This window comes from Zeus faber (assembly GCF_960531495.2).
Source record: "Zeus faber genome assembly, chromosome: 1".
Taxonomy (NCBI): Eukaryota; Metazoa; Chordata; class Actinopteri; order Zeiformes; family Zeidae; genus Zeus; species Zeus faber.
Window position 1 is genome coordinate 64,001,743 of NC_137193.1, and position 18,239 is coordinate 64,019,981.

At 40.7% G+C, this 18,239-nt stretch overlaps 1 protein-coding gene across 6 annotated transcripts in view; it reads left to right on the plus strand.

Moving 5' to 3' along the window:
- Positions 1-18,239, plus strand: part of atp11b (ATPase phospholipid transporting 11B) — a 74,279-nt gene that overhangs the window by 21,286 nt on the left and 34,754 nt on the right. For all 6 annotated transcript variants that reach the window (XR_013844355.1, XR_013844356.1, XM_080007915.1 and 3 more), the window contains 9 exons: positions 942-1,049; positions 3,363-3,491; positions 6,369-6,472; positions 7,642-7,689; positions 8,834-8,898; positions 10,171-10,252; positions 10,845-10,995; positions 16,016-16,213; positions 16,682-16,831. Coding sequence is in view for 4 of the 6 variants with exons in the window: in XM_080007915.1 (XP_079864041.1) it covers positions 942-1,049; positions 3,363-3,491; positions 6,369-6,472; positions 7,642-7,689; positions 8,834-8,898; positions 10,171-10,252; positions 10,845-10,995; positions 16,016-16,213; positions 16,682-16,831 (1,035 nt within the window). In the remaining 2 variants the exon portion in view is untranslated. The remainder of the gene's footprint in view (positions 1-941; positions 1,050-3,362; positions 3,492-6,368; positions 6,473-7,641; positions 7,690-8,833; positions 8,899-10,170; positions 10,253-10,844; positions 10,996-16,015; positions 16,214-16,681; positions 16,832-18,239) is intronic.

The window sequence follows — 18,239 nt, forward strand, 5'->3', positions numbered from 1 at the left end:
TGATACTTTTGTTAAATGTATCGAAAGATTACTCGTGTTTCTTCCCTTACATACAAAGACTGGTTGCACTTGTGGCATCGACTCTAGTGAAATTTAACCAGAGCATTTAATTCTCTCCGCCATTGTCACTCACTCAGAGCCTCCACGCGCGAGGCAGGCAGAGGGAGCCGGCCCTGCCGCCAACGAGCAGGGGAGAGAGATGTCTCTGATAATTAGGAATAGCGAAAATGCTTTTTAGAAGGTTATTACAAGTTAGAAATGGGTTTAAAGAGATAAAGGGTGCAAGATAACATTTATATAGCCTTAATAAATAGAAAATCAATTTTCTTAGTTTGCCGATTTCTCCAATACTGTTAACTGAACCAGGAACGTCATCCCTAACTGTCACTGATTGATGGTTGAGCCTTCTTCTTTCGGCTGCTCCCGTTAGGGGTCGCCACAGCGGATCATCTGCCTCCAATACCTTCTGTTCTGCGCATGTTCCTCCCTTACACCAACCGCCTGCATGTATTCCCTCACCACATCCATAAACCTTCTCTTTGGCCTTCCTCTTTTCCTCTTGCCTGGCAGCTCCATCCTCAGCATCCTTCTCCCAATGTAACTCATCTCTCCTACACATGTGTCCAAACCATCTCATTATGGCCTCTCTTACTTTTTCACCAAACTGTCCAACCTGAGCTGTCCCTCTAATGTACTCATTCTTAATCCTGTCCATCCTTGTCACTTCCAATGAAAATCTCAACATCCTCAACTCTGCCACCTCCAGTTCAGCCACCTGTCCTTTTTCCGCTGATTGATGATTGAGTCTAAACTGTTACATTTTTATTTTTTATTTTTTTTAGATTATTGATTTTCTAACATACCACTGCAGGGAATGGCTGTGGCCACCTGTTGGCCTCTTGAGATTTCTACCTAATGCTGTTGGTGAATTGCCCTGGCAGGGCTACGAGGATTGGTTGCGGCACAAGGCGGACAATGAGGTGAACGGGGCTCCAGTGTTTGTGGTCCGTAGCGGCAGCCTGGTCCAGACGAGGTCCAAGAACATCCGGGTATGATTCCGCTAACACGGACACAGAGGCCAATTATGACCCCTTTTTTATATAAGTGCAGTATTTCTTGGGACAAAATAATGAGGGCAAGACAATTCTTAACCTGCATTTGTTTTTATTATTAGATAACATAGTACTTCATTGATCCTCTGTCGGACAAATTCAGGCATTGCAGCATCTCAGCATGAAGTACAAATTGGGAGGATATACACAATAAACACACAATATATACTTAAATACAATACAGAGCTGTTTAACACCATGGGGTGCCCTCGATCTGCATTTCAAAACAGTTTGTTTTTATTTTAGATATAGGTTATTTTATTTTACGTCTGCTTATGGAGCGAAACAAGTGTGTATGGAATGAAACTGTGCATAATGGGGTCACTTTCTCTGTGACTCCCTCCCCGATGACCCACTCTCCATGCGTTATGCGTGGAAAATAGTCTTTACGAGTCGTGCCCTGTTACTCCGTGCCATGTCTCTCCACTGTTTCTAGTTGTTTTATTTGTAGGAACGCGCAACGGCAATCGGGGAGCACGGAGGGCAGTTTGTGTCTGTGTCCAGACGATTCACACATAAAAATATATTTATGATTCCCCTTATGTATGGTTCCCCTTATTTATGATTCCCCATTGAAATGTTATCCCTATGCCTTTTGTAAGCTTCTGTTTTATTCAGTTATTGTAAAGCACACTGACTAAAGAAAACAAACAAAAACACTGCTCGACTTGAAGTATCTCAGTCAACTGACGGGTTTCTAACTGATGATTCGACTCGTCGACGTTCAAGGGGCAGCCTTACAAAAAACACCCGAGTTGCGGCCACTCGTAGTTTTTCACGGGACAAAATATTATGTTTATTACCTTATTCAATTGATACACTGGGGAAATATACTCTTTCTCATGGGAAAAAACACACCCAACTACATATTAGGGCTGCACTACAGACTAGTGGTTTGACGGAACGTAATTGATCCGTGATCCGTATGGATGCCCCCCCATGGTTGGCATGTGAACCACAGATAAATTGCAAAATTTAACCATCATATTGAAAAACAGTTTTACTACCGCTGTTATTTTTCAAAGTAATAATCTCATAAATATTAATGCAGAGTTGCAGTGAAAAGAATATAGACAAGAGAGATGCGTGCTGTGTTTTACTCTGAAGTGCAATGATTGGTTTATGGAACGCCACGCTATGCTGCTGCTACTTTACGACATACCGTGAAGCAAATGTTGCCACTATGCGTCCGCTCCTCCGTCATATTGGAGTGGTCAAGATTTGCGAGTAAACAAATACAATGTGTATTGAGAGATGCAGACTTCTCTACAAAATCGACTGTAACTCGCTTAAATGAAATTTAGTTTCTTATAAATGTGAGAACATGATACTGGTTACTTATTAAATTCAGCTACTGGGGCCAGATCTAATCATATTTTTTGATTCACTACCATGTTTAAAGGAAGAAGGTATCATGTGTGCCACATATTGCACTTTAATTTAACAATTGATTATTTAATTTATATATTTTAAGATTTTATTTAAACATTGGACATCTTGAATGTTGTTTTCATTTAACCCTATGGCTAACTTTTGCCCATAGGGTTAAATGAAAACAGCATGCAAGATTTAAGTGTTGCTTTAAGTGTTTTACAGAATAAATGAAAACAAAGTTATATTCCCCCCCCTCTTTTTATTTATTTATTATTATTTTCTTTTTTTGAGATGATGATCCGAAAATGATCCATGACTAAAACTGTGATACAATCCGAGCCGTAAGTTCTGTGATCCGTTGCACCCCTACTATGGATGTAAGTGACTCAGTCGCAGCCCTGAAGCCCAGCCCCGCTGCTTCACAGAGCTGAGCCGAGTGGCAGAGCCCTGAGCCCCGGCTGAGCTGAAAGCTTAAAGCTAAAAGCCTAAAGTTGAAAGAGCTGAAAGTTTATTAATATTACACGTGTTGCATGTCCAAACTGCACTAAATTCGACACTGCAGGTCCTTGGGCCCCCAGCAATACACCCTTCAAGATTGAGGTGGATTGAATGAAGAGTTGTCGAGATAATCGAAGGACATACATACACAGACAGATTCCTTCCTTTATTAGTTAGATGTGTTTAACCCATCCTTACTCGTTCAGTGTCCCATGTTTTTTTTTAAGTTTTAGTTTCACAACCCATAACAACAGAAACCTGTTAACAATATTTGCTTTTTCCCTTGCAGAAAATCTTAAATGTTGGCACATGCCAAAAATTTTAACCAACAGTAAGCACAAATTAATTTCTACACTTGATGGTGGTGTGTGTGCACAGGTTGGGGACATAGTGCGTGTGGCTAAAGACGAGACGTTCCCTGCTGATTTGGTGCTTCTGTCATCAGACCGCACAGAGGGCACGTGCCACATCACCACAGCCAGCCTGGATGGAGAGACCAACCTCAAGGTGGGCAGCGGCCGCAGGAAGTCATGACATAAGATTTGGTTGAATAAAATAAAAATGTTCACATGAAGGTATCTGTGTTGGTATTGAATGTTTTTAAGGTAGAGAGCTGCAAATTATTATCTTGGATCGTGAAGGTTTCTGTGTTGGTATTGAATGTTTTTAAGGTAGAGAGCTGCAAATTATTTGCTTGGATGATGCCCAGCCCCAGTTCTCACTTGTGCCTTGTTGCTTGAATGGTTTTGTTTGAGTTTGATGGACAATAGCTGACCTGTATCCCAGCTGCTTCCAGATTCTGGGCATTCTTGCAGCTCTGCTATGCAATTTAGGAAAAAGGCTCTCCTCCTTCACCCACTTGCCCAACTGTGATATTTGACAGACAAGAAAGGATAAGTAACAGGGAGATGTTGTGAACAAGTGCAAAATGTAATGTGTAATGGCCAACACCTCACGGAAGTTTTAGGACACCCTATCATTATCGGTTTAAACAGAATTATACTCACTTAAACTAACATCAATAATCATCAAAAAAATGTAAGTACCGGTTTAACAAGTTATTGGTCAAATTTACAGTAGTGGCATTTTGGATGCTTTAATGGTATCCCATCAACTGCAAGGAGGGGTTTATAAAAACAAAATGGTTCAAAATTGCAAAAACAAATATCAAAAGAGGCCTTTAAATGTCCATAATGCCAACTTCACTTTTACATCCCTTTCTGAGTGGTAAAAGGATTAGCATGCTCTTAACAAGAACACAGATCTGCTTTAAATTCTCTCATGTTCTTTCCCCCCCGGTTTGGCCAGAGGCTTTGCTAATTATTCCTCTAATCAGATGCCTCTACTGCCTCACTGCTTCACTTCGCAACAAGTACAGCGGGGGCAATAAGTATTGAACACGTCAACATTTTCCTCAGTAAATATATTTCTGCTGGGGCTATTGACATGAAATTTTCATCAAAACATATGTCCATAAATTACGTTATGTGTAATAAAGTGGAATGAAACGGGGAATAAATATTGAACACATGAAGAATAGGAGGTGCAAAAAGGCATGGGAAGCCAAGAAACCAGCAAAGTAGCAATCCTGCCCCCTATCAGTGGAAATGAATATCAGCTGGTTTAGTCCTAATTGATGGCCTATAAAAAGGTTTCTCATTACCATGGTGTCACACAAGAAGCATCTCATGATGGGTAAAACCAAAGAGCGCTCTCAAGACCGTCGCAACCGTATTGTTGTGAAACATACTGATGGCATTGGTTACAGACGTATTTCTAAACTTCTCAATGTTTCAGTGAGCACCATTGGGGCCATTATCCTGAAGTGGAAATAACATAATTTCACCATCAACCGGCCACAACCAGGTGCTCCTCACAAAACTAACAGAGGAGTCAAAAGAATAATTAGTGTTGTCCAGGAACCAAGGGCCACTTGCAGAGAGCTTCAGAAAGACCTTTAATTATCAGATACAGTTGTTTCAAAGAAAATAAGTAATGCACTCAGCCGCCATGGCCTCCGCTCACCGCGCAAGACACCATTGCTGAAGAAAAAGCATGCTGGAGGCTCGTTTAAAGTTTGCTGCACAGCATTTGGACAAGCCAATGAAATACTGGGATGAAATAGTCTGGTCAGATGAGACCAAAATTTAACTCTTTGGATGTCATGGCACGGCTGGTGTGGGGCTGTATTTCAGCATATGGTAATGGCAGACTTCACATAATTGAAGGAAGGATTGAATGGAGAAAAGTACAGAAACATTCTTGATAAGAATCTGCTGCCATCTACCAGGATGCTGAAGATTAAACGAGGGTGGACATTTCAGCAAGACAGTTATCCGAAAGACATGACCAAGGAAACTTTCCATTGGTTTCAGGGAAAGAAAATAAGAATGACCCAGTCAATCACCTGACTTGAATCCAATTGAAAATCTATGGAAATAACTGAAGATCAGAGTTCATAGAAGAGGCCCCCGGAACCTTCAAGATTTGAAGACTGTTTGTGTGGAAGAATGGGCAAAAATCCCACCTGAGCAGAGCGACTACTTTCTTCATTCAGGAGGCGTTCAATACTTTTTCCCTGTTTCATTCCACTTTATTACACAACGTAATTTATGGACATAATAGCCCCATCAGAAATACAGGTACATCTCATAAAATTAGAATATCATGAAAAAGTTAAATATTTTTTGTCACTCATTTCAGAAAGTGAAACCCATGTATTATATAGATTCATTACACATAGAGTGAAATATTTCAAGCCTTTATTTCTTGAGTTTTGATTATCTATATTTATGTGTAATGAATCTATATAATATATGGGTTTCACTTTCTGAAATGAGTGACAAAAAATATTTAACTTTTTCATAATATTCTAATTTTATGAGATGTACCTGTATATTTACTGAGAAATATGCTGACGTGTTCAATACTTACTGCCCCCGCTCTATTTTTTAAAGACAAAGGCAGACCTTTGATTGTCCCTCTTTGGGAGAAGACATTTTTTAAGATCTCTTCCCTTTATTTTAAGAATAGAAGGATATGTTCATTGTTGCAAAACTAAGAAAAAATGCTTTTTTTGTTTGTTTTAAGAAATCGTATCAAGATTGAAAAATTGCATCGTAGGAGATTTACCAGCCAATAATGCCCCATTGGACTCCAAGTCAACACAGTGAGAAGTTTCACAATAGTAAAGCGTTCAAGGTTTTGCTATGAATTTTTGTAAATGATGGGAACCAACATTTCAGTGACGCCTGGGTTAAATAATAATGAACCTATCCTTAACTGTAAAACTTTATTTTCTTCATGTTGATGAAAAAAACAAGCTGATACCTGTTTGCTGATTGCTTTGTTTCCTATCAACAATGTCTTTGTATATGTGTTTAGACACACTTCTCCGTAGCCGAGACGTCTGTGTGTCAGTCCGTATCCAGGCTGGAGGATCTGCAGGCCGTGGTGGAGTGCCAACAGCCTGAACCTGACTTATACAGGTAATGGAGAGAACCCCACTCCCATGGCCGGGCCCCGCTAAAAAGTGACTCCATTTATTTGGTTTTAATTTATATAGGGACGTTAGACGCAAGATAACTATAATTCAAAACCCTGCAGTAATGCCCCGCAATATAGAAATCTATATGAGGCGTGACAAATGAGGACGGATCAATGGGCCTTATGTTGACACAGCTTCTACTTAGAATGCATTACTCTGAAAAATTGTGGAAAAATGTCCAGTATGCAACATTTGTAGACAAAGTGGCAATCCATAATTAGTCTGGAATGGACGGATGTAAATCATCTCGTATTTGCTGTAAGACTGTCAAACTCTTTTCTCAAAAGTATGCCTTCATCATATCTGATCATTGTTTTATTTTTCTCTTGGTCACTAGAGGCGGTGGATATACTGTATATTCTTTAAACAGGGGATCTTTGCCTTCTTGCGGTGAAAGGCTGACCCCACCACCAATCATGGAACAATGGAGACAACCTATAGAGAAGCACATGCGTAACACAAATACATTTGCCTGCTTCTGTCCAGATTTTTTGGGCAGGTCTTAGTCATTAGTCAATGACAGAGCAATCATACTCCCCTAACGCACCACAAAGCCGCTGTGGAGTTCCGCAGCTCCGGTCAGAATTATCTTTTTGGAACCCCTGTTTCAAGTAACCCAGGTCGTTTTGTTCACCCACCACTAGGGAACCGACTCATAAGCCCATTAATTATGGGGATCTGTACAAAAAAATAAAAGCAAATTGCCAATGACCTACAGTATGTGTTGCAGCTCGTCAGCCTTGATCAGCAGTGACTAAATAATGACATCTAAAGGACCTAAGAACTTATGCACCTTTATATATCAAATCTGCCAGGAATAAATTATTGACTTTTATTGGAACACACACACACACACACACACACACACACACACACACACACACACACACACACACACACACACACCTGTCCAGTTTAGGAACAGTTCGCAATCATCACCTGGTGTGGTAGCATGCACAAACTGGAGGAACTCTGCACATTTCATGAATCCCACGTTTGTTTGCTTTTCTGAGAACAAATAAAGAGAATTTTAAGAACAGCATTGGGAATAAGGCCCAGTATATTCATCTCTTTCTTACTAACACCCATCTTCTTTCTCTGCTCTCCAAGGTTTGTTGGCAGGATCACAGTCACTGACCATGGGGAGGAGATTGTGAGGTGAGACTGATGTTAACAAACCCCAATGGGTAATTAACTTAGAACACGCACTCCTACCTGGCACTACGCAGATCTAATTTTAGATGCAGCCTTTGCAGTATGTGTGATTTACTAGTTGCGGTGGTTAAAAACAAAAAAGTACTCGAAAGCCACACTTGAGTAAAAGTCGAGATATCTTACTGAAAAACTACTCGGTGAAATAGGTGAAAGTCACCTATTGGAATACTACTTGAGTAAAAGTCTGAAAGTACCTGATATATAAGGTACTTAAGTATCAAAAGTGATTATATGGTATATGTACATAAGAAGCTGTGGAGAAGAACAAAGCTTGATTTTTATTTTTATTTTATTTTATATTTTGCTATGAGCTAATTTTTTCTTTGCTCTGATTTTATTGTGGTTGCCAATATTTCCAGATTTTTCGGTAAGACGAACTTAATTTGGTAAGATCCATCTTTCACTCCGACATAAGAAAAGGTTTGATGTAAATATGGCCCCTGACGTTCGTCTCCATCAGTCTAGCAGGTGCAGGTGGGGCCGTCATTGTGGGCGTCGCTCTCCAACACACTGCTCTAGTTGTGGCTCTCTCTGCTAGTTCGGTAGCAATGCTGTAAAAATGTAGCTTAACACTGGCAGGGTCGCCAGGTCTCCATGAGACCCAGCCAAGCCCAGCCAATCCCAGCCTGTGGATATTAAAAATAACCTGCTGAAACACATAAAGTAGCCCAATTCTGCAGGAAAACCGTTGACCAAGCAACACTGAACACGGGCTCAAGAGTGTTTATGTTTATCTTTAGCTTAGCTGGTTCGATATGACCCTTGATTCAAACATGAACCTTATGATGACTGGTTACTTTGTAGCGAGTACCAAAGGTGTTCAGGGGAGATGTATAGGAGTAAAAGTATACTTTTTGGGGCTAAATGTAGTTAAGTAAAAGTCTACAGAAATATAGTAACTCAAGTCAAGTATTGATTCTCCCAAAAAATACTTAATAACAGTAACAAAATATTTTACATCAATGGCTAGTTGGGTGTTGAAGTGTGTGTTTATACTCTATTAAAACATTAAATGCCATCAAATGTAGTTTATATGCAACTGTCTCCTTTTTCTGTTTGATTTATTCTGTGTATATGTATCCGTTAGGCCGCTGGGACCAGAGAATTTGCTGCTGCGAGGAGCCAGGCTGAAGAATACCAAAGAGATTTTCGGTGGGTCGATTGTGATAAGTCAGACAAAGTTCTGTTGTTTAAAAAAAAAAAATAATAATAATAAAATCAAAAATGACACCAGGCAGTGGATTTCATTACCTGCCTCACGTGTGAGAACAAGCACTATCTGATCAATAGGCAGCCCAGCACTCCTTTTAATGCAGAAAATTGGTGAGTCTGCAGTCTGCCAAGTCAACATTCAGGCAGGGGTTGCTGTATGTCTGTCTTTGAATCAATTATGTGGACAGGAAGACGAAGAAGGAAGTGTATTAACATGCCCCTTCAGCTTATGCACACTTTATTTGCCACTTGTTTTGCACAGAAAGCGGCCCTTGTAGGAATTTTCCTGAACATCGTTTGAGTTATTTTTCCATTTGTATGTCTTCATACACTATGCACAGATCAACTGCCAGCGCTCAAATTTCGACTTATGCAGCCACTTTCATTCGGTAGCCCAGTAACAATTCCTCCCAGTAGATCTCTCTCTGCTGTTTCTGAGATGTTAAAGAATAGGTTAGCTGTCCAACAATTCATTACAGCCCAGGCCTTATTAGATCTTTGTTTCCCCTCATTTATAACTATTCATAACATAACAGGTTGAATCTTCTTTTTGAAAAGGAGAGCAAAAAGGAGAGAATCACATTATAGTCACACATGGCTTAGTATATATTTTTTAACATGTTTTGAATAACACCAATTTCACATTTTATTTAGAACTGGTTTTTGCAATTTCTATAGCACATTTGAAGTGTAACATGGGTTTGGTTATCACAGCTGTAGCCAAAAGAGCTGATTTATGCAAATGCCAATAAAACCTGAAAATTTGAATAAAATGGAATGTTTGTTGACCATTTTATTAAGGTATAACTTTTGCTAAACATAAAGACTGTCTATATTGTGAGCTTCCTGTTTTGAAAACAGAATGTGATGTTTTTTAAGGCTTGAATCTTTTCCCCATTGAACTGCATTTACTTTAAGAGCAGTGATAAGCTGCGCCCTAATTTTCTCAATAGTATAGTTGTAGAGCCATTATAAATAATGGGGAAACAACATTTTGATAATGCCTGGGTTGAAAAATAGTGAATGTATCCTTTAAGGTGATCTTAACACCCGAATGGCTCTGAGGTGTAAATCACTATAAAACTGTACTGTGGAAATCCCAAAGATGTAATTGATATAGTTTCCTTTCAGACGCTTGCCCTAATAGCGCTGGTTTAGGACAGTTTCACGGATGACTTATTACATTGATATTCACCAACTGTGATGTCATAGGTGTAGCCATATACACGGGGATGGAAGCCAAGATGGCCCTCAACTACAAGTGCAAGTCTCAGAAACGCTCCGCAGTGGAAAAGTGAGTCTGTCGGTTTCTGTCTTGTTGCTCGGTTACACTTGTCGTTTCAATGTGACTTTTGTGATTCGATAACGGCGGAACTGTCAGGTCAATGTGATCAGCTCTCAAATTGCACATTACTGGACACATTGACACATTACTGGCTATGTAATAAAACCATGGCATTCAAGCGTCAAGTCAGGACGCAAGGTCCTTGATCCGATCTGGCGCATCCGATCACAAAAGTTGCATTGAAATGACAAGTGTAACCGAGCCCTCCCTCTCTCTCTCTCGCCCCTATACTCGATCAAGCTTATAGTCACTGTCATCAAACTTGTCGTAAAACCTTCTTTAGTGTTTGTATTACAATTGCATTGTGCACAATTACCAAGTGTTAGAATTATTTTCCAAAAGACATGGAAAGGTCAGCTTGAATGTGGAAACGTTTGGGAATTTAAGCAAGTTTCTATGGCAACGCAAGCTAACGTTTTTTAATTTAACAAACTCAAAACAGGGAAGGCTGAACACAACTCAGTGTTGCCTCGCACCACCCCCCGTGTAAGTAATTGACTCTTGAGTTAAAAAAAACTAAATTTTTTATCTCTCCTGCCAGGTCAATGAACACCTTCCTCATCATCTACCTAGGCATCCTGCTCTCGGAGGCCATCCTCAGCACCATCCTCAAGTATGCCTGGCAGGCAGAGCAGGAATGGGACGAGCCCTTCTACAACCACAAGACTGAGCACGAGAGGAACAGCAGCCCAGTGAGCGTGCCGCGCCTATCAGGGTCTTCACACAAACCACTTCCTTTAACTGACAGTCAGATGATGTGTGACTTCTCAGCCACTGTTTTCTCTCTCTTCCTCCTCCCCTCGCTCTTCAGCTCACCACACGCCTATCTTGATAGATTTAAATCAATTATGACCTTCCTCCTGAGCACATAAGTGGCGAGAAGTCGGTTTACAGAGATGGAGTGGCATAATCGTACTCTAAACTACTCGCACATATTATTTGGTCTAAATTTCAACAGCTGTTTTGCCAGATTTTATTTATCCATATTTTCTTTCTTTTTGTCAACATTAATAACTACTTATGCGTCCTCAGTGCCTAAGCCTTCTATGGAACCTAATACGTGTCTTAATAATTACCTGAAAAGGGAAGTATAAAAAATACTTCTATGAAAGGGAAAATGCCTTTTCTAGATGAACTCAACTCACCTTATACTTGCCTTTCATACATGTGGGTAGAGATAAATCCAAGAATGCCCTTTTACTTTCCTGGAAAGATTTATTACATTTCCTCGTCATAAACTGTTGCACTTCATCGTAATCAGAATTATCGGGTGTTTGGTAATTATCCGGTCTTTCCTCGCAAAGCCCTAATTTGTAAACTTTCCCCATTACCCCAGTAGGCTACTCTCCTTTAACAAACCACGTCGTGATACACAGTCCAAAAGGTGGCTGCCGCTAACAGTACCCAGGGCCTTTACGGCTCTAAAAATTTCTCTCATCGTGTGGCCAAGGCATGGAATGACCTACAGAGCACACTCCGCCTTGCTGAATTGCTTACAGTTCTGGAATTTAAGGGCATTTATCAAGGGGTTGCCTCAGGAGGAATGTAAATGTTGTTTGTAAGCTGGATCTGGAGACTGATATTGACTGTGTCTGATTATTGAGCAGTCCACATTGTATTTCATATTGGTTTTACTGACAGTTACTGCCTTCTTGGCCAGGTCACCCTTGAAAAAGAGAACATGTCTCTCAATGTTTTTTTTTTTTCTTGGTTAAATATATGTTAAATAAATAAAATAAATCTTAATAAGACGTACTCTTTCCTGTACCAAATATATCGTACTTACTTTTATACTCAACTGCAATACTAATAGAGAGATGATTTGTACATATTATACATTATACAGACACCCTGGAAACACACCTTGCTATCAGTCACCAGCTTACTTAAAATAACATTTATTATTCACCGGGGGAGAGTAGTTGCTCAGTCATGCATTCTTTAGCGTGGAGTTGAAGACTGTTATAGTCGGTCCTGTTGACTCTATGGCTACATTCACGCTGCAAGCCTGCAATTCGGATTTATTGCTCAGATCCAGTTTTTTTCTTTAGCTGTTCCCATTAATTTCTAAATGTGGCAATATCAGATTCTAGTGTGAATGGGTTCACGGTCCTGAACTGACCCGCATGCGCATCCGCACGCGAAGTAACAAATATGTCACACACAGCACACTGTCTTACAGAAGTAAACATGGTAGGCAAATGCATCCAGTAATTTTGGGCAGTTTGGGGCCGTGAACCTCGGCTCCAGCTTGCTGATAAAATCTTTAAATCCAGACGGGAGCACTGGGAATTTTTTGTTTTGTTCAGTAAGGAAATTTAGTAAAATTTTATAAAACACAATGCGCAAATTGCACCCCAATCACTCCCTCAGAGGAGACACACATACACACAGTATTTTAGATCCAGTGCTATTCATAAAACTCAGAAAGTGTGGGTGCCCCCTTGCTGGCTTGGTCTATTCTCGGGCCGTCTACTCTGCCTACTGGTCCCGAAGTCAGAGGCAGAATTCTGAGTTTATTCTCGAAAAACAGTTTTCAACACCTTTAATTCTGTTTCTGCGTCAGGGTGCATTTTGTGCACCTGTCTCCCGATGCGTGTGCCAGATATGGGATGCCCACGATCGGCACGCCAAAACAGTGTTTTTATTAGATGTAGGTTATTTTATTTTATGTCTCCTTATGGAACTATACAAGTGCATATGGAATAAAATTGCGTAATAGGGACACTTTCTTCCTGACTCTCCCTGATTGCCCCATCTTTATGTGTAATGTGCAGAAAAGAAAACAGTGTTCAATCTGCTCTTAATTAGTTTTAGTTTTTCTCCTAAAGTACAGGATTAATAAGCAGTATCGGTAAGAGTAGTAGTACAGTTAAAATCTTAGCAATACCCATCCCTGTTCATGCCCGGTTACTCTAAATAACAAACAACTAAAAAACACTGTTTTTAGTTGTTTGTCTGGCACCAGAGTGACCGGTCAGCCACCTCCTCACGGTATGCCTTCTCATCGTCCCACCAGGCCCACCATGAAGGGTCAGCAAACTTGATGGTGATGTTGGAGCTGGACCTGGCCACACAATCATGTGTGTAAAGGGAGTACAGTAGGGGGCTGAGGATGCAGCCCTGGGGGGATCCTGTGTTCAGGGTTCGAGGTGAGGGCCACCGGACAGGCTGGAGAGGCAATCTTCAGGACAGGAATGACAGTGGACCTCTTGAAGTAGGACGGCACCACCGACTCAGCCAGGGAGGCGTTGAATATCCTTGAACACCGGGGCCAGCTGGTTAGCACAGGTCTTTAGTACTCGCCCAGATATGCCAACTGGGCCCGCAGCTTTCCTGGTGTTCACATGCATCAGAACCCTCCTGACGTCATGCTCAGACACTGAGAGTGCGCACTCATCCCCAGCGGGGTAATTCCAATTAGCTGGCGAGCTAGCGGTGTTGTTGCCAGACTCAAACTGCGCAAAAAAGGAGTTCAGTTCATTGGCTAGGGAGGTGTCCACACTCGTGGCTTGGGAGCTGCTGTGGTAGTTAGTAATAGTCTGCAGCCCATGCCACAAGCATCTGGTGTCCCATTGCTCCATCTGTTGCTCCACTCCGTCCCTATACATCTGTTTAGCATCCTTCACCGCCCTCTTCAGATTGTCCCACCTTGTATTGTCCTGGTACAAGACTGTCGTAAGCGGCCGTCGAGCATTCAGAGCGCCAGAGATGGATTTATCGACCCACGGTTTCTAGTTTGGAAATATCCGAACTTTCACTGTGGGAACGATGCTGTCTGTTAACGTAGCTATAAAGCACGTAGCTACTTTCGTAAACTCAGTGGCCTGCCCCTAGGAGGAAGGACAAGCCTCGATGGGGAAAAATGCGGGAAAGACATTTCACGGCCTCCATCTGCATGTGTGTGTCGCCCGTAGCTGCACATAATGCATGTGTTGTTGTGTGTGTGACAATAAAATACAAGCAAGCTTGTCCAGTTAATCTTTTAATTAATCTTTAGCAATAATATACTGTATCTCTTTTCACAGTTTCTGTGCTTTATTCTGACATTCCGAAGGCATGCAGGTATACATGAGAAAATTGCTTTTAATTTCATCACCTTTCAGGAGGAATGAACCATTGTTTCAATGAACTGTAAAGGTACCAACAAATTTGTCCACGTCTGTACCTGTGCGACCCACCCAAGTAAAGTCTTATGTCTAGCCAAAAGTCTAGTAGAAGGCGAATATCGGCCAATACCAATGTACGACCGATAAATCACTTTGACTACGTTCACACCACAGGCAAAAGTGGCCCAAATCAGATTTTTTTGCTCATGTCTCACCAACAAATTTGTCCACGTCTGTATATTGTCGGCCGCAGAGGTATATTTGGCGACTCATTTAAGCATTTTTTATTTTTATCTTTTTATCAAGTACAGCATTTATGTGATACACGATACATTGCAAGACAATTCATCTACGATACATCACAATATTTGTGGAACTGAAGTAGAAAAAATAAACCTAAAAAGGCAAAAAACATGAATTATGTTTTTATTCACTGCATTCTGGTGTGAGATGAAATAATATTCACCAAAAATATGTTTATAATAATAATTATATCTATTATAATATCTAATATATTATTATTAGGGTTAAGGTTAAAATTATAAAAATTGTAATAATAATAATATCTTACAATATTTAAAATATTCAATACTCAATTGTTAAATAAAAGCAATATGAGGCACATATGATACCTTCCCCTTTTAAACATAGTAGTGAACGAGGTGCTGGTGCAGGCGGCCGCCTGCGCGAGCACCTTGTGTCGATTACACACATTTTAGTATGGAGCTTATTGTGTGTAATCACTGGGTGTCATGACATTTCACTGCATATATGTATGACCGTATGTATATGTATGTGACAAATAATCTGTTGAACTTGAATTAAAAATATAAAGATTCGCCCCCAGTAATTGAATTGAATTTCGATAAGTAATCAGTATCATGTTCAATTCCTCACATTTACAACATACCAAATTTCATTATGTTCAGAATTAAGCAAGTTACAGTCGATTCTGTAGAGAAGTCTGCATCTCAATACACAGTATTTGTTTACTAGCGGATGTTGACCACTCCAATATCGCGGATGCGCAGATGCATAGCGGCATCATTGGCTGTATCAACAGCTCATTCACAACATGTCGTGAACTAGCAGCAACATGGCGTAAACCAATCATTGCGTTTCAGAGTAAAACACAGCATGCATCTGTCTTGTCTATCTCTCACCACAACTCTGCATCGAGACAGCAGTAAAACTGTATTTCACTATAATGGTTACATTTTGCAATTTATCTGCGGTTCACATACGTGCCGAACTGGGGGGGGGGGGGGGGTGTTCCATACGGATCACGGATCATCTACGTTCTTTTACACCACTATCAAAAATATTTATATTTGCTGCCAGTGTTTCCATAACATATCACAAGAGGAAGTATCGTGATATATTCCAGTATAAATATTTTGCCCCACCCCTAATTGGAATCGGCCCAGAATTTCACAATCTGCATCCCCAGTTGTGACGGGCCAGCGGGTGAAGGGCAGTCACAGTTTTTCGCTTCCAGCCTGCCTGACAACAATCACACCTTGGGTTTTCAACCATTTTACGTCTTTATCCCTCCATTTTCTCAGGCCTGGTTAATGAAATGCCCCCCCCCCCCCCCCTCCAGATCCTCAAGTTCATCTCTGACTTCCTGGCCTTTCTGGTTCTGTACAACTATATCATCCCCATCTCGCTCTACGTCACGGTGGAGATGCAGAAGTTTCTGGGTTCCTTCTTCATCGGCTGGGACCTGGACTTGTACCACAAAGAGAGTGACCAGAAGGCACAGGTCAACACTTCAGACCTCAACGAGGAGCTTGGTCAGGTAGGGGGGGATGAATGTGTATGGGGCAGAACTTTCTCTGTCGCTCTCTCTTCCCTTCTACTGTCCTGTGTGTCAAGCAATCATAATAAGTCTTTATTTGTATAGCACCTTTCATACAAAATTTGTAGCTCAAGGTGCTTTACAGACATTTATTTGTATAATATATATATTTTCTGGGTTGGTAAATGCTCATACCATAATGCACATGTTAACGTTACAAATGCCAATGTATGCACATGACTCTACCATGTGTTCCGACTTGCATTTGAGGAAGCATATTTTAGTTTGAAAAACAGAAAAATCACTGTTGGATGCCTTATTAAGAACAAAGGAAACGTTTCTGTCTACGTTTTAAGGAAATGAGAAGGGTCAAAAATTGTGTGAATTTTTTTTTCATCAGTCACACTAAAATCAGAAGGTACTCTTCTGCTTAACTTGTGTTTTACTTTTCCACGTTGTGGGCGACAGGTGGAGTATGTTTTCACTGATAAGACGGGCACGCTAACAGAAAACGAAATGCAGTTTCGTGAGTGCTCCATCAACGGAATCAAGTACCAGGAGGTGAACGGCAAGCTGGTACCAGAGGGGCTCACTGACGACTCCCCAGATGGCACACTGGTAGCAGGCGCCGGCGTACTACACACACATGCACTTATACTCAAGTGGCTTTTTTCTATCCCAACAAAACAGATAAACACACAATCTCTCTTTCGCCCTCCCTCTCTGTATTTTTCACTCTGTTTTCCTCTTTCAGTCTACTACTGTCTCACACACACACCTATAATGTATCATCTCATTTGTCTCCATCTGTCCATCTCTTGTTCTCCTATGCAAGCACATAGTGGCATTGAGACTTTTAACAGACGTGTCATAAGGTGTAGATCTGGTATAACTATCTCAAAGAGAGAAGCAGGAAAAAACTAGAGAATCATCACGCTTGCAATCAAAATCACGTCACCACCTAAAAAGAACTCTCAGACCTTTATAGTCATACAGCAAAAAGAAAGGTTGACTCCATCATCAAGAACCCTCCACACCCCCTTCACCACTCCTTTCAACTACTCCCACTGGGCAGGTGTTTAAGAGCGCCTCTGGCCAAAAAGAGAACTGAGAAATACTCAAATTTCATTCCCACTGCAATATCTATTTTAAACAAGGCAAAATAGACTATTACAACTTTTTAATGCAGCTTTGCACACCTGCTCTTATTTATTTATGGAATTGTTTGTGTTTGAATGTAATTTTATGTGAGTCTTTCATGGGGGTACGTTTCTATGTTATTGCAAGCCCCTAACCCAAGACAATGGGAAAGGTATACATTCCAATGTTACCAGAGGTTCAAAGTTAGGCCTTGTTGATAGATGCTGTGCGAAGTTCTGTTTTGAGGGGAAAACATTTTCACTTTTCGAATAGGGGTCAACAGATTATCAGTCCGCCATTTTTACTGATATGCTTGCTGATTTGAAGCCAAACAAGGAGCTAAAGATGGATATGTTATGCATGTATCAACCTTGGCAGATTTGCCACTCTTTAAAAGGTACAGTTTTATAGTCTGGCTCAGTGTGGGACTGTAGCACACACTATAAGAGCTAATATTTAGGACCTAAGATAATATCATACCTAATATTCTTGCCACAGACTAGTTTCTTAATGATCTTTAAAATTAGATTTCATTATAATTCTCTTAAGATCTTGAAGACTCCAAGAGACTCCAATCTTTTGGTCTATACTAGACATAAATGGACAATCAAGTTGTGGTAATGTCACATAAGCATAAAGGCTTATGTGAATAAGGCTTTGCTAAAGTTGAATAACTCAGTTCGTAGCTTCAATTACATTTCATTTAGCAGACGCTTTTATCCAAAGCGACTTACAATTATTCAAACACCGACGGACGCTGCCATCAGGAGCAATTAGGGGTTAAGTGTCTTGCTCAAGGACACTACAGCATGCTAGCAGGAGGAGCCTGGGATCGAACCAGCAACCTTTAGATTACTAGACGACCAGCTCTACCTCCTGAGCTACC